The sequence below is a fragment of the Taudactylus pleione genome, unplaced genomic scaffold (genome assembly GCF_031769625.1).
Source record: "Taudactylus pleione unplaced genomic scaffold, aTauple2 ptg000122l, whole genome shotgun sequence".
NCBI lineage: Eukaryota > Metazoa > Chordata > Amphibia > Anura > Myobatrachidae > Taudactylus > Taudactylus pleione.
The window spans coordinates 4,258,724-4,281,300 of record NW_028284524.1 but is presented as its reverse complement, the minus strand read 5'-3'; the positions used below and the strand labels follow the sequence as shown (position 1 = coordinate 4,281,300).

Here is a 22,577-nt window from a genome sequence, read left to right as displayed (position 1 = left end):
CGCGCGGATATCACTTTATATACCAAGATATTCAGATTTCAGGTTAGCGCTGGACACAACCTCTTTCCTTCTCTAAATCTTGGAAGACACAAGTATGTATTCTAATCTGGCCGCTGTGTGGATTTTGCCTTTCCACAATGTACTGTATGCAATTATCTGTGCTTCCGTTTCAGTAGGGGTAAGCACAAATGAAAAATTTGTTTTATTTTTGTACTGAACATGCCTAACTTCGGGCAACTTAGTTGCAGGAGCCAACACCTTCTTTCCTATCATTTACCATTATTACTAATCAAATGTGTTATTCTCCACCAGGGTGTGTGGAACATCTTTAAATTGAGCTTTAATTTTAGCCAGTGCTAATTGCTGGTAATTTAGTTGTCAAGCCATTGTCTTAAGACTTGTTTTTGCAGGTCAATGGTGTACAGATGTGTCCACATACATCTAGCCTCCTTGCGCGTTACAGCCCTTGCGGCGTGACTCTGTAGCACTGACCGTCTTTTCGTGCGTCTTATTCGCACAGCGATGTGAACAGGATGCTTCTGCTGCTTAAAATAATAGGCGGTATGCCTATGTTCTATATGCATCTGCTGGTGTATCTGCATGCAAATGCTGTGTTACAGTGTCACTAACTTCGCTGTGCAAATAAGATGCACTGGAAGGTAAAAAGTCGCATGAAAAGATGTTCAGCGCTACAGAGTCACAAGACCTTACACGCGTTGAGTAACGCGACTTGTAATGCACGGAGGGTAGATGTATGTGGACACATCGGTGTATGTTCCATCAAGGTCATCAATGTAATGGTCATTGGGGCCTATATGGGGCATATCACAGCTTGTGTAGACCGCTTTAATCTCTACCTTTTATGTACGAGGAATCGGTATGATTTACCGCCGGACCCATGCCCGGCGGTTGGAATCCCGACAGCGGCATCCCGGCAGAGGAGGAAATCCTGATCGTCAAAGGAAAGTATATACTAACCTATTTCTACACCCTAACCCTCCCTTAGGGGTTGACCAACCCTAACCTTCCCCCCAGTGCCTAAACCTAACCCCCCCTTCCCCGCCGCCCAAACACAAGTCCCCCGGAACCTTAAACCTAACCTTCCCCCCCCGCTCGGCTATCCGTGCTCGGCGCCTGGCGTCCCTTCGGTCGGGATGCCGGGCGTCGGGCTCACGGCGTATGTCTGATGACAGGCATCGGCATATCGACGCCTGTCTTTAGACCTTTGCCGGGATATGACAGTCAGGAAGCCGGCTGTCGAGATTAGGTCAGCCGGCTTCCCGACTACATACCATGTGCAAGAATCTAGGGTACTGTCATGTGCTGCACAGTGTATATATTATGACCTCCTAATCTATGTAGACTAATATGGGCAACTACAGGTTACTCTCGTTCGCATGGGGCCCTCCGATGTCTTCACACGTGGCCATCAGCCTGTCCTGTTATCCCTTTTCGCCAATTTTTAGAATGAATGTAAACCTCAGTTCAAGATCCTGTTGAAACATGGGGCAGTGGTTGAAGTTCAATGAGTTCTAACACAGAGCAGAAGTCTGAACTTGATGTTGCCTGGGGCAGATCACTATTGCGTCATGTGCCCTTCTCTGCACAATGCAGGGATGTCTTACATCGCTGAGATCATAGGAGGAGAGCCGTACATCCTGCACCATGTGCTCTCCCTCCTTCCTCTGTGGGGAAATGCTGCGTGATCTTTGCTTTTATTCATTACAGCTAGATCAGGAATTCGTAGGCGGGCCCTGATATGCACCCGTGTGCTGCAATGTTTGATTTTGGTTCACTGTATCCATGTGAATAGACCTGTCCATGGGGCACAAGCAAGTTGATAGATGGAAATCTCTCTGCAGAAATAAAATGTACTTGTTCCAATCTTAAATCTAACTTCTAAAACCTGGTGAAAAATAGTGTTGCCCAGGTCACAGTGAAATGTCAGATTGTTTTTATTTATTTGAAACTACATTTTATTCAATGAATGAGAGACAATACACAAAGGACCTATGTAGGGGTCCACAATAACAAAAAGCACACAATAAGGGAAAATAATGAAGGCCTTTCCAAGGCAAATGGTCATCCCAGAGACCTGTGACTAAATCATTTCATCCAATTTTAACATGTTACAAAAGAAAGAAGAGAAAACAGAAATAAAGTGTAGAGATAGAAAGTGAGATGTAGAGGTGGCGTGGGCCATCCAGATGGGGCGATTGGGAATAGGGAGAGGGGAGCGGAACAGCTGGACCCATCCGGCACATTTATCAAACAGCCAAGAGAACTTCGTGCAGATGTGTCCTTCTACATCTTTGCTGCAGTTACGCTAATAAGCCCCTCCTCTGCGCACCAGGTCCTGTGAGACTCTGCTTGGGCCAGTGGTTTTTTTTTTTTGTGTTTTCGAAAATGCGTCTAAGATGTGATACATCTAGGACGCACCAGCAGACTATGCTGACTATATGTTGATATGTGACACTTCTATATCTGTGTGCGACTGAGTCTCTGAATCTGTATACGAAGCACTACAATGTAGCGGCCGTCGTTATTTTCATTCCAAGTTCTGTTGTGGTTCATATACAGACCCGCACAGGTATAAAAGTGTCACATATCAAAGTAATCAGCACAGTCCCATGGTGCATCCTAGTCACATCGCATTGCAACTTAGTAGCATTTTCGGCTTAACAAGACGCCCGACACTAGTAGAGTAGCGCACGGGATCTGGCGGCTCTCTCACACCAGGTAAGTCGCGTTGCGTGGCGTATTGAGGCTAGATGCATGAGGACACATCTGCATAAGCATATCGTAACCGGTACACAATAAAGCTGCAACAAAGTTTCAAATGCTGGAGGGAAAATGTCAGGTGCAGGGCTCCCATGATTTACAAAAGCTCCTGGAGGGACTCGTGCAGGGTGCTAGGATTTTGTGCCACCCTTTGGTTATAATCTCTCACATGTGGCTGCTAACATTATATGCCTTGACATGTCAGCTTGTTTTATAGCTTGAGGCGCGCTGGCCCATTGCAGAAGCTGTGTTGGAGGTAGACTGGTTCATAAGATGCTAGCAGCAGTTTGTATGTACGCATAATAAAATAAGCTGTTTGTAGTCACCTCCGTCACATACAGATCATATACGGGTGTCTGTAAACCATGTCCTAATAGCACACTGTAAAAACCTGCACTTTTATTGCTGTCTGTACATGGGGAAGTCCAGATTTGCTTAGGAAGATAAAGGGCCGATGTGGTGATAACCATCTTGCAGTACATTTGGCTAAACGCCAATAAAGTTTGCTCCATGAAGGTCACATTTTTCTGTTTAATGTAAAGCTAATGTATTTTAAGTCTGCAATGTGTCCCAAAGTGTTAATCATTATGCGATCGTTTGTCCAATATAGTTTCACTGTTTACAAAGTAAAAAGCTTAATTTTTGCCTGATCACAATTCTGTACCAAATTTAGTCAAAATTGCATGCACTTATTTATATTATTATTGATATTGAAGCAGTCCGCATCACTGACCAGCAGGGCCGGCGTATACCGAATAACGGCATGCGGTAGGTGGAGGGTGGGTTTTTCCAGAGTCGGGTGGTGGAGAGTGCCCCTGTTCAGGCTATGGCGCTCCTGGCAACGGCCCTGCTAGCCCGTGCCTTGGTCCGCAACTGTTATAGTACAGAAAATTAAGCTCCTTTATTAACCACTTGCTGAAATTTTTTTTCCAATAACCACTGAAATTTTTCTTTTTTTTTTCAATGATTGGATTAGGTCAAGAACATCTATTTATAACTTTATGCCACACAATTTTATAAAAAAAAAAATATATATATTTTTTTGATACGCGTAACATTGACATCCATTTTATTAATATCTGTCATTGATATATCAGGCCATCGTGACTTTCATTTCCCAGTCACTGTTCCTCTGAGAGCAACTACCAGGTACACACTGGTTAATTTACATTTTTGCAGTAGCTGCTGCTCCCTGCAGCTTCAGGATGGGGGTCCTGCTGTGCAGACTGTTCGCCTGCCTGGCAGTCACTGGGGGAGGGTGCAGGGAAGGATGCAGAGGGGCAGGGAGGTCCCTCTGCTAGTGGTGGCTGCTGGAAGATTATCTTCTAACAGCCGCCCACTGTGCATTTCTCACAGGTTGCATTGTTTGTGACCATGCTCATTAATGCTCTGCCTGGTGTGGTCACAAATGATGCGACCACGTTAGATAAGTGGTTAAAGGATCAGTAAAACTGAGTGCTGCTGCTATACTGACTCTGAGGAATTGTATAATTTGTTGCAAGACATTGTTATAAAGTACATGGTGTGTGAATCTCTGGTTATAACCAGTCAATATACTGTGGGGAATTTCAAGCAAATATTATGTTGCTGCTTCCTTCAGACTTTAAAAATGAAATGTGTTTTCTTAACACTGCACTGAGGCCACCTCTAGGCTACAGTTTGCTACTGCACCAAGCTGCAAATTGCCCTGAGGCACAATGTGAAGGGCAGAGGTAGGGAACATTTTCTACCAGTGCCAGATGTTCAGCATTACCTGCCAAAAAAGTTTCTGGAGTTACACCGCAATTATAACCTATACAAACATTTTCAAAATGAATGGAGGTGTAATAAAAATGTTTGTAGGTGCCCTTCCCTTTTTTTAAGCTAGTTATGTTCATACTTTAAAGTCTGGAGACAAAGAAATGCTTCAGGACTATCTACGGTTATTCTCTTATGAACAGGACTAATGCTGGGTACACATTAGACGATATTTTGTCTGATTCCGACATTGACACACTATCAGACCGATCGATCGGTCTGATAGAATGTAAGCTCTCATGAGCAGGGACCTCTTCCCTCATGTGCTTCTCTTTACATTTTCTTCTACTCTCTACTCCCCATTAGGGCACCTATCACGGGACCGCCAACTCCCGGCAGCTTATTGTGAGTGCTTTAATCACTATTTCAGCAATGTATTTAAGTTGTGTCCTTGTCCTGCACTGTAATGTACTGTAAGTTACTTGTTTCTTGTTCACTTATTAGTTCTATGTACTATGTAAGGCGCTGCGGAACACTTGTGGCGCCATATAAATAAAGGATAATAATAATAGTGTGTCAATGTCGTCTAATATGTGTATGCTCTGTCAGGCTATGTGCACTCCCGTTAGGTCGTCAGTCACATCGTCAGGTCGCCCCTACATGCAGCTCAATCTGACGATGTGACTGACAACCCCATGCAGCAGGATGCGGCAGGGCCCGCCATATCAGGAGGTCGGGCACCGGATCATCTAGGTTTCAGTTTCTTGAATATTGGTTAATTCTAAGGTATGACTGTGTATGTGATGGACACTCTTCAAATAGGGTGTTATAATAAGTGATCAAAAAAAGAAGTAAGAGTATATTCATGTTTGTGTTTTTCTTATATCTATATATCTGTATATTAAATGTCACTTATTTTTTCACCTCTACAGCATAGCGGAGCTGAATGGAAGTATTTTGATGAGTGACATGCTGCAACTACCGGCAGCCTTATGAACATGAATATCATGGGTTTGAACGTGTTCTGCGGTCTTTGAAACACCTGTGCTGACAGGAGAATTGCTCGGAAGGTCATGGCGCTCTTTACACCATGGAAACTGTCCTCCCAGAAGCTTGGCTTCTTCCTGGTGACTTTTGGCTTTATCTGGGGCATGATGTTGCTTCATTTTACCATTCAGCAGCGGACTCAGCATGAAAGCAGCACCATGCTCCGCGAACAGATTTTGGATCTCAGCAAACGATATATCAAAGCCCTGGCGGAAGAAAATAGGAACGTAGTAGACGGACCATATGTCGGCACAATGACAGCATATGGTAAGGACAAAAATCTGCATGAGCTTCTGAGAGAATGGATGACATTGCTTTATTAAGGCTCTGTTTGATGGAGGATCTAGAAGAGCATGCAGGTCTCAATTCATCTATTTTTCTGAGAAAAAAACAAATTATAGGTTTAATTGGGCCATCTGGCTGAGTGATTCAGAAAGGCAGTTTTGTTTTTATGACTTTATACTGCATTTTATTTTTGCTTTTCTCTACAGTTTGGGAAATCTCTGCAGTTGGTGATGTAGGGAAATTCCTGATTGAGTCAAAAGAAAACTTTCCTTTTTTTTTTATTTGGGTAGAGAAAATGTTATGGTTGGACACTGGCAAAGGCACATCCTTTTCAAACCTGTAAGCAAGAAAGCTGTCCGTGTTACATGTCCCTGTACACATGGCATTATAGGATTAGAGTCTTGGCTATCGACCGTGGAGTGAAAATTCAATGAGGTGAATTATATGAAGCTATGAAGAATTAGTGTATGTGTGTTTTTGTCTTTACTTTATTGTGTGTATATTGTGCCAAATGAATATCCAGTCCTTTTCAATTAGACAGGGGGCACCAGGCAGTTTTGTACGTTTTAATGAGGTCATAACATAATGAGGGGCAGGTAACAAACCTGGTTTTGATGGCTATGTTGGGGTATGTGTGTTATTTATTTGTATCTGTTGCAATGCTCTCCCATCCCTTTAAACAAATTGTATTCCTAGTTGCACCAATCGTCTTTGTGGGGGTTTTTTCGCCCCAAAATACATTTGTCACAATACGATGTGACTAAGACGCACCAGGAGACTGCACTTACTAATTTGGTATACAACACTTCTAGCTGTGAGCGTCTGAGTCAGTATGCAAAGTGCTATGATGCAGCAGCCGCTGCTTTTTCCCGCCTCAAGTTCCGTTGTACTTCTTTTAAAGACTGAACTGCACACAGATATACAAGTGTCGCATATCAAATTAATTGGTGCAGTCTCCTGGTGCATCTTGGTAACATTGGATTGCAACTAAGACGCATTGCGGGTAAAGAAGACTCTCGGCGCAAGCAGGGTCGCATGGGATCTGGTAGCTCACTCACTTCAGGGTCTCTTGCCGTATGGCGTATTAAGTCTAGGTGTATGAGGACACATTTGTATGTTCTAGTTTACTGGGCAAAAAAATGTGGATGCTATTGTCAGAAAGTCAGTGACTTTGCTCAGGGATTGTATTCCTAATCCAAAATGTCACTAACAATAAATCTTTCTCAGCACTCTGTGTTGCTGCTATGTTTTGTTTTATCTGTCCTAATTCTCTACCCCCCCTTTTTATTATTATTCTAAATAGTCTTTTTATGGTCAAATTATTTCCCCATTAAATAAGCAATGCATGTTCTCTGAAGAAAAATATTATTATATCTGAGCTAGAACTGATGAACAACCTTTCTATATGGCCTCTCCAAGTCATGAAAATGCTAAAAATGCTGGCCCATTTCTAACTATGGATTTGTCTAGATGAGCGAATGCTTTATAGTGAATTGAAAGGTAGAAATTACTTGTGTAAATACCGTACCTCCACCCTCAAAGCCTGTGGGGATATGTTTTGTTACAGCATTACAATGCTGCTGAACCTTTTTGTCATCTAATTCACAAACGTTCTAATTGCAGAGCTTTAGAAATATAAAATCTGATTTATGCATCATTACAGATGCATTAACCATGAGAATGCAGCCTATGGGACCAGGACCACATGACTCGATATCAGGCCTCCTGAATATGTGCAGTGATGTTACTGCTTCATGGATAATTGATAAACTACTGTACATACTGGTGCAGCCCACATAATGGATGTCTTCAACGTGTCGTCTGCTGTAGGAGGCAGCCAGGGGCGTTTCTGAATTTGTAAATTGTCATTGGTTCCTTCCCACGGGCCATCAGTGTTGGGCTCTCACTTATTCTCTAACTAAAACCTCATTACTAATCCCATCCACTGCATCTAGTATGAAAAGGCATCTTCTAGCATTCACAAGTTGGTTTTGCCTTTGACATAATCTCCTCTTTAAAATATCATGCAGACTCGTCAGAAATTCGCTAATGTCTGCAAGTCTTGGGCGATTATATTTACCCCATAGCCCCCTGTTGTTGTCTGGTGATACCCTTTAAAATAAGTTCTGTTACAGTATCATTGATTCCTCAAGATGCTTTTATCCTCCTAGCATGCAGCCACATTCTGCTGACCTCCTATAGTGACCAGTATAATCCTCTTCTTGTTGGTGTCGGTGTTCTCCCCAGGGCCTTTTTGATGGGCGCTCCGCCCAACATTTTTCTTGCATCGCCCGGAGCCCACCTAGCTTGCAGAGTGCACTGGTGCCAGCCAGTTGGCGGGCGCCATGGGCAGGATCCCAGCCCACCCTGTACTGGAGACGTGTTGCGGACTTGCAGCCTCGGCCACTCCTGTCCAGAGTCTGCAGTGGGCGGGATGCTGGGTTGTCTCTTGTGATGGGATTTGATGGAGCACCCCCAGAATCCCCCTCCCGGTCTACGTCATAGTGCCACCCAGCTTTTGGGGAATTTCTGGAGAGAACACCTTTGTTACTATTTATTAGTGTGTAAACACTGGTGAATGAAGATAAACATGTAGAATATCCCAGGAGCTGTCTATCCCAAAGACAGAGCTCATAAATAAAATATCACTGCTGGACTCTGCACATTGGTCTGCAGCCCAGGTCTTTGGCAGTGTCCCCACTCCCTTCTTATTATCTATTTTCCAGTAGTTCTATTTGGGAGCAGCAAGGATTGTTTTTGCCAGATAGTTATTTCTTAAGACTGGATTCCAGAATAATAACTCTCTGTTTCAAGTTGTATGAACTTTTGCCACAAAACAATTTCTGCTCCAATAATTTACTACGTTACTATGAAATCCTAATGTAAAATACTATTTTGGTTTTCAATTCCATGGCAGCCATAATGTGGATTAGCTCTCTAGTCAAACAGGAAAAGAACACCCCCAGACCAGCTATAGGGACTTGACTCTTACCACCACAACTGAATGGTCCCTGTGGTGCCTCCCTGGGAATGCTAGTTGCTTTCCAGTAGCAAATATGGGGTTGGAAATTTGACCCTTTTTCTGTAGTAGGATGAGTGACTTGAAGTCACTGGGACCTTTTAACTACATCCCCTGTAGGAATGGGATTATGTCGCTGGTTTAAATCCCGACAAGGCTAGCCCGGTAGGACGGATACCCGACAGCGGAGGTAAGTAACCCTCCCCTCTCCCCCCCCCTCCCCCCTAACCCTCCCTTAAGAGTGCCTAACCCTAACCTCCCCCTGCTAGTGCCTAACCCTAACCTCCCCCTGCTAGTGCCTAAACCTAACCCCCCCTCCCTGATCCCTAACCCTCCCGTGGGAGAGGGGTGCCTAGCCCTAACCTCCCCTCCTAGTGCCTAACCGTAAGTCCCCCCAGGGTGTCCTAAACCTAACCCCCACCATCGCCGGGCTAAGTGAATACTTACCCCGTCAGCGACAATAGGGCTGGTGGGGGTCCGGGTTACGGCGTCGGGATTATGGCAGGCGTCAATATCTCGACACCTGTCATGAATCCCTAGCTGGCATTCAGCTGTCTGGATTGTGACTGGCGGCCTCAACTACATTCCCTGTACGCAACACACTGAAAACTATTCTGCTGGAACTTCATGTTTCAAGGAGGATTTCTGCAGTATATACTCTGTAACCAGCCCCAGAAAGCCAAAGAGCACCCTCCCTAGAAAGCTCCTCCCTGGGAGTGATTTTCTGGAAACCTTTTAGGTGGTTTAGTTTGCAACCATTTCCTTCTCAATATTCTTTGTCTGCTGATTTGAATAGACCCAGTGTCTCTGTGCAGCATGTGATCAAACATTGTGAGTTCACTCTGCCTCATGAGTAAATTAATATGGATTGTGTTCCCCATTGGCTCCAGCTCCAAAGATTGGGCTCTCATCTACTTATGACAGTGGTAAAAGGAATATGGCTCCACATTGAAAAATGAGTGTACACATACAAATCTGTAAATGTGGGAAGTATAACATGCGATTCAGCTGGACAATAGTTTCTTTAATGACCTCACCATGGTAGCACTAGAAGCAGGGCCTTGATGGCAGAAGTATAGACATCATTCATACCCTGGACAGAAGATAATGTCATTTCCCTCTCTGCATGGCATATAGCCGGCAAAGAGACAACATAACCAATAATCGCAGTAGATATGAAGCCAACCAGGAGGATGGGCCCTTACACAAATTGTTTTTTGTTGGTACAGAAGTTTGGATTCCCTGAAATATACTAGGCACCTCATATGACCAAGTTAAACTCTGTGCCCGCTGTAAGGACACAAGAAAAAAGGGAATAGAAGTTCTGTAGTTTTAGCTACGACATATGTTCCCTCCTATGCCTCTCACTGACTGTACTCTACATAATTTCACAAAAGAAGCTGTAGCGGCCATAACGGTGATTCGGTTTTGGCCTTGCCTTCCATGGTATGTAGTAGCTTTTATAATGCTTCTGCAATATTGGGCTCTACTGTCTCGATTCGATCTGCATGAGCCATATTAGTTTGTAAATTTTTTGGATTATCTGCACCAATCTAGGTTTAATATTATCCCCCTAAAGCACCAACCTACTGTATTACATGTTACTGCACATCAGGGGTCACAATACAAATAAACAACAATCAGTTGGTAAAGATGGCCCTGCTCAAATTCGAATAAGTGCGTGGAGCACTTGATACATAAGGTGCAGATGTGTCCGCATACATCTAACCTCCGTACGCTACAAGTCGCACTACACAACGCGGGAGCTCCGTGTGATTCTGTAGTGCAGAACGACTTTTTGTGCAACTTTTTACCTTCAAATGCGACATCGAATAAGTCCTCATACACCTAGCCTCCTTGCGCACTAAACAGCCCTTCTATTCGCACTGTGGCGTGACTCGGTAGCGCAGCTTCTGCTGATTAAAATGATATACAGCATGCCTATGTTCAGTGTGCGACTGCGGGTGTATCTGCATGCGAAATGCTACGTTAGTGCTACAGCCGCTTACACTGTAATGTAGCGTTTCGCATGCACATTAACCCGTAAAAAGACTATCGGCACTACCGAGTCACGCCAAGGCATGGCGCGACTAGAATTGCTGTTTAGCGCGCAAGGAGGCTAGATGTATGAGGACACATCTGTAATGTAATAACTGTAGCTTATAGTAGGGAATGTGTGTGTGTGTTGCTACTGTAAATCTGGGTACAAATTAAACTATCAGTAAACAATGCGATGGTCATCCAGATTTCCCGTGAGCTCCCTGACAAACGATCTACTGCATACGTACTGTGCAATCTTCCAAACGAACGAACAATCGTTTGTTTGGGGGTTAGATCGTTAGCACTCTAATTTTAACATATCACGTGATCGTCCGGGTGAGCGTACACACTGCACGATTTGAACAAAATCATTGATGTAATTGTCAGATTAAGCTGTATGTACGGTCGACCTGAAGATGCGACGGACGACGCCACGGGATCGCGCATAGGGCCTGTTTCAGACCCGCTCGTAAGGGCTGGCCGCTCGCAGGTAATGTGGGCGTTTTTATTATTTTATTTTTTTTTGGTCTCCTGCCACTCGCAAAGCTGTGCGAGCCCACCCACAGTTTGTGCGAGCGGGTAGGAGCCCATCGCGATAATCACGACCATCGGCCTTGCGACGAGACCCTGTGGCAGGGTCTCGGCTGCCGCAAGGCCGAGTGGACTTCCTGCCCTAATAGGGCAGGAAGTCCACTACTGGCTTCAGTTGTGATGTCAGTAGGTCCTCCCACAAACACCAGGCGTTCCTAAGGGAATGCCTGCGTTTGGCCAACCACCCCCCCTACACGCCTACAAAACGGGCGTGCTGTCACTCACCATCGACAGCCGCCCCGTCTTGTAGCGAGCCCCGTAGCGACTGAACTTCAGTCGCTTGATGGGGTTCGTGTATGTGCACGCCGGACGCAGTGCATGCGCAGATCACAAACATCGAGCCGCTTGCGAGCAGCTCTGAATCAGGCCCATAGTGTGTAACATTTGACGATGTGAACGAATTGTTGTTCCAATCCGTCTGAATTGGGCATATTGTACGAGAAATCATCTGTGTACCCAACTTAAGGCATAAGCATGATCAGCTGTACAGCTATAGGCAGTATAAGTACAGTGGGAATCGAGTCAATAGTACGATTCAATTCGGCGCGATGTGAATACCCAACTAAAACCATTTAAGTCAGAGAATGCCGGTTACAGCACCTAAAGCTGGGTGTTTAGTCGTGCTAACTGGCTTTCTTTGACTAAATTGCCGGGCGCGAATCTGTTAGCGCCGCTCTGGGCTGGAAAACAGCATCGCGGCCGGCACTTAAGTCTGATTTCTGCTCACCCCTCAGGAGGGTGCGACAAGAAATCCTGTAGTCGAACTTAACATCGCGCTGAATTGAATCTCCCCCATTGGAGGGTGGTGGTGGTGTGAAAAATTACTTGCGAAGGGTACTATATGCCGTTGCCATGGCGTTTAAACGCTGGCAACGGCTTGGATCTCGCGGCCTGCTTTGAGCCTGAATTTGCATCATTTTTCTCTGCAGCCCTACGGGGCTGCGAGCACTGTTATGCAAATTCGGGCTTCCCTAAGGTGCGGCCATTACTGCCATGTACTTATGGGTGCAATTAGATTGGCTTGTATGTATAATTTCCAGCTTTTTTGATTTGCATTCTTTGTTTTTCTTTATTAGCAACATTGCAAAATATTGGTGAAAAGTCGTCTTTTCCCTGCAGTTTCAGAAAGCTGCCTGCAGCTTAAAGAACATTTATCAGCTATTGAGTGTCTGTTTTAGCAGATGGGTAATATTATCTGTGTTGGTTTCATTTAATGAATCTCAGAGGATTGTAAGTGAGGTGACTGCTTGGATGCCTCTGGCTTATTGGAGCTTCCGGTCACAAATGTTAAGGCCACTCGTATCCAAAGATGAGCTGTTCTATAAATAAATCTCGTCCTGTGTCAGTGCAGGCAATAAATAACAGCTGCGCATGGAGGCTAGACCAGACCAAACCTTTACAAATAACCACCTACTTTTTGTTGTCTAGTATATTGGAGTCGCAGGTAAGTTTGTGTGTTTGATAATATTTAGAATCTGATTGAAGCCAGGCACTGGATCTCATAGTCAACGTGAAATACATCCAAGAGAGCCACCAAATAGAGGTAAATGCATCTGTAGGGGAATGACTTGCAGGTGACAATGTGCAGGTTGTGAACTGATGGTCGCAATCCCAATCTCATTCGCCAAATGTCTTATTATAACACACCCAACTTTACATAGTATAGTGACTGCATCCTTAGCAGGCTTTTACAGTGCACAAAATGCTTGTTTTCAAAAAATCTAGCATCTGTCCTACTCCATTAGGGAAGGGGATATGTCCATTAGTGTGGACTTTGAGAACAGTTATCATTTTATATTATCCTTTTAACAGGCTCCATGAAACTTGGGTACTCATTTACACTCTCCAAACTATTATTGTAAGGTGTGAGAATTGTGTACAGTGTTTGTGAGCATCACCGTGAAATGTATTCCTGGCACTTTTGCTGTTACTTGCAGGGGGAGGGAATCTAATTTGCTAACTATTGGGAAGTCGGTCACTTCTCATGTTTGTGTCCAACCAAATAGGGAGCAAAATGAGGATATGTTTGTTTTCTTTTCCCCACAAACTCCTTTTACATTAGGGCTTATATGCAATTTGCATCCAAATCTGAATCAGTACCCTTGTGTCTCTGTGTGAACACCTCATTCCTATTGTGATACCCTGTGTATAATGTTTATTCTGCACAGCGTTGATTTTAGCACATTTGTGTACGGTTATATAGCCATTTAATTTTAGCCTTTACATTTTGCACATTTACTGCTCATCTCTAAAATTGAATAATTGTTCTTCTTATCCCCGCTCCAAATATTAGTGGATATTTATTTTTTTCTGGCCAAGGTCATTAGACTGGTTATACATCTGTAGCACTGCTGCAGAACATTGCATTGGGATTAAACAACTAATGGGGGAGCCTTTATAGGGAGGAATTCAATTATTGAGGCTGTGAATAACTGTGGAAGCACATACTTCTGCTCACACCCTCCTCAGGTGGCGAGCAGAAATGTGCGAGAAGTCTGTGGCTAGGCTGCGCTAACCAGGACTTTAGATGGGTTTAGCGGGTTTACACGGCTTAACCGGTCTAATTAGGTGCAATAATGGGCACTCATTAATTAGCACAGTGAAAAACTTTTTGAATCGCTCCCCTTATACTCCTTTCAGATATACAACCCGGGAAATTTCCTGCACGGACCCGGGAATTTCTCCTGTGCAAATTCCCGGGTATTTGGTCGAGACCCCCCCCCCTACCTGGGAAATTCCCAGGTAGACCCCTTTCAGACTTAAGCCGGGTTTTTCTGTTTACCTGCCTCTCCTCTTTGTCTGCTCCTCCTCGCCTATCCCCTCTCCAGCTGCCAATGATGATGTCATCATTGGGTTGCCGGAAGCTGGGCAATCAAAATGCTGCATTTGAAATTTTTTTTAATTTAATTATTTGTTTCAATTCTTTTATTGCCCTGGTGGTCCAGCAGGAGTGCGGGTGGCCCGCTATTGCTGAGACTAGTCGGCGGTCTCCAGCGCAAGCGGGTGTCCCCAGCGTCTGTCTGGGGTACTGTGTCGCTGACTCCATCTACAGCGACACAACCACCGGCGTGGGGGGTGGTGAGCGGCAGCGCTGCGCATCCTATAGGGCGCTCTGCGCTGCCAACTCTATGTAAAAGCTGCTTGGTGCAGACTGGGAGTAGTAAATTCCTGGGTAGCACCATTCAGACATGAGCAGGGTAATTTCCCGGGACTTACCCTGGTCGATTGAAGGGTCGGCTACCCGGGAACGTGTTCCAGGGTTAGGTACCTTTCAGACACATACGGCTACCCGGGAATTTGGCTGAGGCAGGCCAAATTCCAGAGATTCTCGATATGTCTGAAAGGGGTATAAGTGCACCACCTTTAAGTATAGACATTGTTGGTTGCATGCTGGAAATTTGTATAACTTATTAAATAACATATTTTTGTGGTGTTTGAGGGGTGATTCAATTGATTTTCGGGTGGCGATAATTGGTGCCCAATGGGGCAATTCAATTGTCTCGGGCGCCCATTAATTATCGTTCTTGTCGCAGTCAAAAGCACTGGTTTTAGCTGTGCAGAGGCTCAACCTGTCTAAACTAATAGCCACAATGGGGAAAGTGCCGTTTGGGCACCCAAAAGCCAGATTTTTTCACATTTCTGCTTGTCACCTCAGGAGACTGCGAGCAGAAATGTGGGTGTCAGATCAGAGATACAATCGAATTGCTCCGTTGGGTGCCCATTAATTATCGCTGCCTAAAAAACAATAGAATCACCCCTTGTAGACTATCTCTACAATCCTGCTTTTTTTACTAGGTTATTTTAAAACAAAATATTTAAGAGATGAACTAACACCTCCCCTATGGACTAGCCGAGTATTATCTAAAGCAGGATAATACTGGGTTGTTAATGATTTAATTACAGGCATGTACAGACTCGACTTAGGGTGGTTTGTTCTTGCTTTATTTCTTTCTCCAGTGGGATCTGTAATTGTGAAAGCCAGGTCTGTGTTCATGATGTATGGTTTGCCATCTTTATAATGCCTTAAAGCTGGTTATACGTGTGTATATGTGTGTGTTTGTGTGTGTATATATATATATATATATATATATATATATATATATCTATAGATATATATATTTTATATTTAGACATTAAAATTGTCAGACTGTTTCTTATCTGAGTAGTCTGCAGTGATTGATACTGGTTCATTAAAAGAATGATTATTCTGTTCCTGTGGCAGGCTAATGATCTATCATTGTATGAAGTGTTTGTCCATGACATTTTTTTTTCCTATTTGCTTTTTTGTACTGTATTTTTTTAAACTATCATATATTTAACATACACATACTGTATGTGTATAGTCTTCCTTCTAGCACCCTGCACCTGTCCCAACGTGTGCAGTTCCTTTTTCTTGCCTGGGGTGTCGCTCTCTGCTCTGGTGCTTCTAGCACACTCAGCTGATGCAACAAACGGCTGAGATGAAACCGTTTGTGTGCTAGAAGCACAAGAGCAGAGAGCGACACCCAGGCAGGAAAGAGGAACTGCACACGTTGGGACAGGTGCAGGGTGCTACAATGAACACTATGTATACACAATGATGTATTTATTTTATTTTAAACATAAGTATATATGTAGCCATGGACAAGTTGCACACTTTTAATGCTTGTGTAAATATTGGTTAATGCTATTATAAATGGTGCTCTTTGTTCATTGAGCTATGTGAACTGTACTTTTTAATTATGATTGTGTAATAAAACAAAGTTTGAATAAAGTGAGTAAATAAAATATATTCTATAATCTCTTTTTAGACTTAAAGAAGACGCTGGCGGTTCTTCTGGATAATATCTTGCAGCGTATTGGGAAATTGGAGTCAAAAGTAGACACCTTGGTTTTAAATGGCACTGGATCAAACTCCACAAATGGTACCACGACCGTGATCCCCAGCATAGGGGCTGGTGATAAATTAAATGTTGCAGGTAAGTACCAGAGTTTACCAATGACATCTTGTGTGATGAAAGAAATGTTATTGCTATGAGTTTTACTGCATTATACAGCAACCCCTCCGATGGAGAAATGGAACATGCCATAGGGCTGGTGCGATTAATGGTTGGTCTAAAGATGCAGCAAGTGGTATTTCCGGATATACGGGCACTGACGGTGGGCGTCTCAGTCCTTGTACATGGGGATGTACACCAGACGAGGGCTTTGAGCAGCATTAGCGCTGAAGTAGTGACATTATTTTTGAAGGGCAAAATTTTGTTTGTGTCGCTAAAGTTGGAGTATGCAGTCTTATATGTATTTTGGCCTAAGCTTTGTGTTTAATTAGTTCTTCACTAAAGCATCTTATTCTTTAAAAAGAATAATTATAGTCAATAAAACAACATTTTTAATACTAATAAACACAATTAGAAACTGTTCTAGGGCCCTCTGAGTGTGCATATGCAAGAAGTTCTCTTCTTAAATATATGGTGGTAAAGGATCTACCTGCTTTATGATTATGCCTCCTGTAGTAGGAGGGATTCAGGTAGATGTCAGCCCCTCCAGCTGCTGTTCATTGTTGTGGCTTCTGGCGCTGGAGGAGGAGTGGAGTCTGGATTATCGGAGGACTTCTATGTCCTGGCACTTGCTGGGGGAGCTAGCTGATGCCTTGAGTACCCTGCCTAAGGCAGTTGGTCCGCAAGAGGGAAGCGCATGTTATTCTGCACCAGAGGAGCGACAGTGGATACCACAGTCAGAAGCCCCAGCTATTAGGGGGAGGGCTTATCACTCACTGCAGGATACCTATGGAGGGGAATATAACTTAGTCCTTGTTAGCCAATGGGCCGTTGTCCGTTCCACCTGCACCTACTATGGGAGAGTTATGGTTGGCCACACGGAGAGGAGAAACCGATCAGGATGCTCATGCGTATTTCTTGCAGTGTCAGTGACCGCCTGCATCTATAGCACCCATTGCGCTCTGAAAAAGGGCAAGGCACATTTTTAAGTTTATAAAATGGGCATGGTGTGGCACCCTGCTAGAATTGCCTAACTTGAACACTAGAGGTATTCACACCAAGTTTAGAAGTCATATGTGGAACTTGCTTTGCCGAAAATTGCTTTAACAAACCTTTTAAGCTTCGTCCCTAGCTGTAAAACTTGTGGCTGATGTCATGTAGTGACAATTGCGCTGCAGTGATGCTGAGTGCTTTTCAAAATCTCCATCTCAGCTGGGTGTATATTTCTGAACGGTTCTAGATTTTGACTTCTGAAGTTGCCCAGCTATTAATGTACATTAGTGAGGGCTCGCTGCAGCTGTACTATATGGTTCCATTGTAGCTTTCTGCTTCAGAAGCAATCCAACTTTCTCTCAGAATTATTATTTTTTTTTCTCACCTGCCAGCCATTACTGTTTTAATGATATAGGTGTAACACTGCGGGGAAAATCAGTTTCCGTGTTTATTATCTGGGGAGAACATTTCCGGTTAAGAATGTAACATGACTTTTTTTCTTGCTTATGAATTGGCTTAAGGTTTAAAAACAAAAACATTATGGCTAGCTATTGTGTAGATCACAGGTACTCAAACTCGGTCCTCAGGACCCCAAACAGTGCATGTTTTCCAGGTCTCCTCAAAAAGAATCACAAGTGACATAATTAGCTCGCCCTGTGGATCTTTTAAAATGTGTCCTTGAGTATTGAGTGCACCTGTGCACCTGCTGGGTCACCTGGAAAATGTGAACTGTGTGGGGTCCTGAGGACCGAGGGCCTGATTCAGAGCCGGACGCTATTTGCGCTCGCTCGTTCAGAAAAAGGGGCCGGCTATTTAAATAGAGCGCTCGCTCCTTGCGGTCTGTTGACGCCTCTATGTCTGAGCGAGCGAACGAAACATGCACTCGCTATTTTGTAAAGACGCCCCCTGGCCATTCGCATCCTACGTCATCTCCGCTATTTATTAGATTAATCGAGTGCATCGAAAGGCGTCTGAACTTCTCGCAGTGCTTGTGGTTGGATTTTCCTACCACAATCATGCGAACAGTTCAGGCTAAGAGACATCCAAGTGACGTGGTCGATGATGCTGCTTTGTTAATTATGCACACCCTTAAAACGCCCGTTTTGACCATTTGGCACGCCTGCGTTCGGATCTCCACTCCCCGTTTTCAAGCACCTTCCCCTGTTACCACCCACAAACGCCTCATCCTGTCACTCAAATTAGCAGGCACTCGCTATTTTGCGAACACACGACTTCCGATCGCACTGACTGGTTGGCGCATGCGCATTACGACCCATACGCATGCGCAGATGTGCGCACATCGCTCGGAGCGAACGAGCGGACGCTTACGAGCGGCTCTGAATCAGGCCCCGAGTTTGAGAACCACTGGTATAGATTAATGTGCCCCCTCCCCTCACAGCTGTCATTGGCTGCCTGTCAGGACACAGCCCCTTGCTACCTCCCCCTCACAGCTCTCAGTAGCTGCTTGGTAGGATACAGCCCCCTTCCTCCCCCATCATAACTGAATGGCCACACATCTGATCCTGATTCCCACCACCTTACACTCAACCCAATCAAGTCTTTCTATGCTGGCAGCTCCTCAAGGCTGAACAGAACCCGGGTCCACGCCACCATCTGTATATCAAGTATATGGCTAGCCAGCAAAACTGGACCCCCTCCCTTCCTCCCTTTCCTTTTTTCCAGTAGTATCAGTTATATCAATGATCACGCTGCTTGCACTTACTTAGGGGAGAAAAACATGGTTAATGGGGGAGAGGCAGGGAAAGGGGGTAAATAAAGTCAGAGATGGGCTAAGACAGATGGAGGGAGAATCGGCAACACTGGCCACCACAGCTGAAGGCGGGTCCGTCATTCTAGTTTCATATAAAAGAATGTGTGGTGTATTGTACTTCGTTTAGTGTTCCTAACAAAAGTCCAGCTGTAGGTACTGTAAGATAATTTCTAATGTAATACCATTTATTGTTCACTGCATACTGCCATAATTTTGAGAAATTGCTTTCCCATGTTACCACTAATGGTTAAAAGGACACTACTTAACCAGTGTTTGAAAGTCTCAAGTCGGTTATTTCTTCCCATTATTGTTTAATTGTAAAGGCCCCCATACATCAGCAATTGATTGTGGCAATTCTGCAATTTGCAATCGATTGTGTATAAAAATCTGCAATGTATGGGCTTCACAGATCGCAGATTGCAACCAAAAAGAGATTGGAAATGTTAAATCAGATTGTCCAACATGTTGGATTTCACAGATGGATTGGTGCTGTAGATTGCTAGTGTATGGCCATGATCAGCAGATTTGCAGACCGTTACCATGAAAATGATGGGCCTTTCAAGATTGCCAGATCTGTGTTTGCTGCAATCGATCTGCAAATCACTGAAAAAGATCTGTAGTGTATGGGCGCAGATTGCTCGATTGGGAAATCCTAAGATCGGGCAATAAATCTTCAAATTGTTCAATTGTGGTTTTCAGATTGCTAATGTATGGGGGCCTTTAGTCTCTCAAACATTTTGGCTGCCTCCAGCTGACAAAGGCTAAAGGCCCCCATACATCAGAGATGGATTGCAGCAATAGTGCAATTTGCAATCGATTGTGTATAAAAATCTGAAATGTATGGGTTTCACAGATCGCAGATTGCAACCAAAAAGTGATTGGAATTGTTTAATCTGATTGTCCAACATGTTGGATTTCACAGATCGATTGGGGCTGTAGATTGCTAGTGTATGGACATGATCAGCAGATTTGCAGACCGTTTCTAGCAAAATGATGGGCCTTTCAAGATTGCCAGATCTGTGATTGCTGCAATCGATCTGCAAGTCACTGAAAAAGATCTGTAGTGTATGGGTGCAGATTGCTCGATTGGGAAATCCTAAAATCGGGCAATAAATCTTCAAATTGTTCAATTGTGGTTTTCAGATTGCTGATGTATGGGGGCCTTTAGTTAGAATTAGTGTGAGAGTATTTTTGTATATTATACATTTATCACTTTCAGTGAATCCATTTTATTTGTTTGTGTAATAAATTGTGGAGTATTTTAGCCACCTGCACAAGAAACCCAATCTGACGACGTTCTGCATTGTTTGATGTTCAGATGTCAGAATTTGGATATGGATAAAGTTCTTCCTTCTCCTGTTTTTTCTTAGGATCAGTGAACATGTACAGGAGGTCTGTACACCACTTAGATAAAGGAGCATATTCCTACAGGTGCTTTACACAAGAGATCATGTAATGTAAGAATATTGGAATTTCACCAAGGGTCAGGGTAGTGGAATTAATCTCCTTTTGCAGAAGCCTCTATCGGACTAGTTCATCTTACCTGTATTCAGTGGTGCTTGGCACAGGTTAAGCTCCAGGATTGTGTAACAGCCGCTGGCATGTTGAGAACAAATGGCTTGTTGCAAAGACTTATAATATGTCAAGATAATCTCTTGTCAATGTGCCTATTATGAGCGCTAATTTTTGAGCACTGAGCAGCAGAGAGGTTTCACTCCATGTACTACAATTCCAGACCTGTGCAGTTACTTACCAATAAAACTCACTTTAAATATGGTGTATATTGTTTTCAAAACTTAACTGGGCTGACTGTGAGTTTCTGTTGACCTATATGTTGTGAGTCTATATTCTCTAAATAATAATTTGCACCTACAGTAGTCACTTTTCTATCCAAAACATCTCCTCCTCCTATAAAAGACTCTTCCTGGCATGAATCCATTGGTTGGAAGGATTTTTATTGGCTGGGTGGACTCAGAGTATATACAATAGCAGCTTTTCTCTCACAGTTAACAAAAATAAGTATTTTAATTGCAAAACTATTTGTACTCCAGAACCAATTAGAGATGTTGGCGCTTTTCTAAATCGATAGTACAGGTAATACATTTTGTTCCAAGTTGATGGGATGTCAGCCATTGGATCAAGCGCTGGAGTCCTCCAGTTATGTCTTTTCATTTTGCAGCAGTTGGTACCCATCTAAAAGGAGTCACTGGTTATTAATGAATGCATCTAAACATAGAAACATAAGCTATTCATAAAAGAACAGCAACAAATAAGTAGCCGGTAACTAGAAATCTATTCCAATGTCTTGGGAACACTGTGAAATTTTAATGTAATGTCCATAAATACTAGATAAAAGCTGAAAATATGAGGACAGCAGATAGGTAATGTGCGCAGGCTATTCTGGCTGATCAGCTATCTAAAATAATATATTTAATAACATCTACTAAAAGTATAAAGCCTTGATTAAGTCCCTACTTGACCCACATATCTGTACACATAATTGTGTTTGAATATGAAGTGGGTGTATTAAAAGATGGATTGCACAACAAAAGCATTGTTTAATTTATGTAGGCTAAAGAGTCCCTGAAATTGGTGGTGGTGATATGAGGATTGTTAGATGACTCACCGTGATCAAGGCTCTATATCCCTGTGTAATGGGCCACCCATACAAAGTGCTACTGGTCACATTCATAACTTACGTGCCCTGCAAATGGGGTAAGACCTAGACTCTGGGTTTAGTCATGGTAACATATAAAAGAACAAGCTCTTTAAAAGCAACATTTCTTGAATATTACCTGATGTAACCGTGTTTGCAACTTCTATAGCAAGTTTGGGCTGTACAGAGTGTATATCTTCGTATTCCAGAACCTTATCTAACTTTAGTTTGTGTTTCTGAAATGTTTGAAACAAAACATTTTTGATTACTTGGATTTTTTTTCTTTCATTTTAGATTTAGAGTGACTATAATTTTATTGGAATAGGTTATTGTATTGTGTTAATTTAAGATGTGGTGTTCGGTATATGAATTTGCTAAGCCATAGAATTTACAGGCCTGCTTATCACACTTGTTAGTAAGCCCTGGCCAAGTGCAGAAGATAGTAACTTCTTATATAAGTGACTTGGAGTAAGAGACCATTCTAATTACTGGCATGGTCGGCAAAGTAACCAAAGGTTTGAACGTGCATCTCCATAGGGACCACACTTAGGGGGACCTATACACATAAGCTGAATGCTTTGCTTTTATTGAAGATTAGTCAAGACTGAGACATTTATAGTTTGAATAACCTGGTGTTGTCTTGCTTTTTTTTATTATTTGTAATTTTTTAAACTATTGAAA

General features: G+C 43.3%; 1 protein-coding gene across 1 annotated transcript in view; it reads left to right on the top strand.

Moving 5' to 3' along the window:
* MGAT5 (alpha-1,6-mannosylglycoprotein 6-beta-N-acetylglucosaminyltransferase) overlaps nucleotides 1-22,577 on the top strand; it is a 129,669-nt gene that overhangs the window by 23,295 nt on the left and 83,797 nt on the right. The window contains exons 2-3 of the mRNA XM_088472276.1: nucleotides 5,451-5,832; nucleotides 16,291-16,458. Coding sequence (XP_088328402.1) covers nucleotides 5,592-5,832; nucleotides 16,291-16,458 — 409 coding nt within the window. The 5' untranslated portion in view covers nucleotides 5,451-5,591. The remainder of the gene's footprint in view (nucleotides 1-5,450; nucleotides 5,833-16,290; nucleotides 16,459-22,577) is intronic.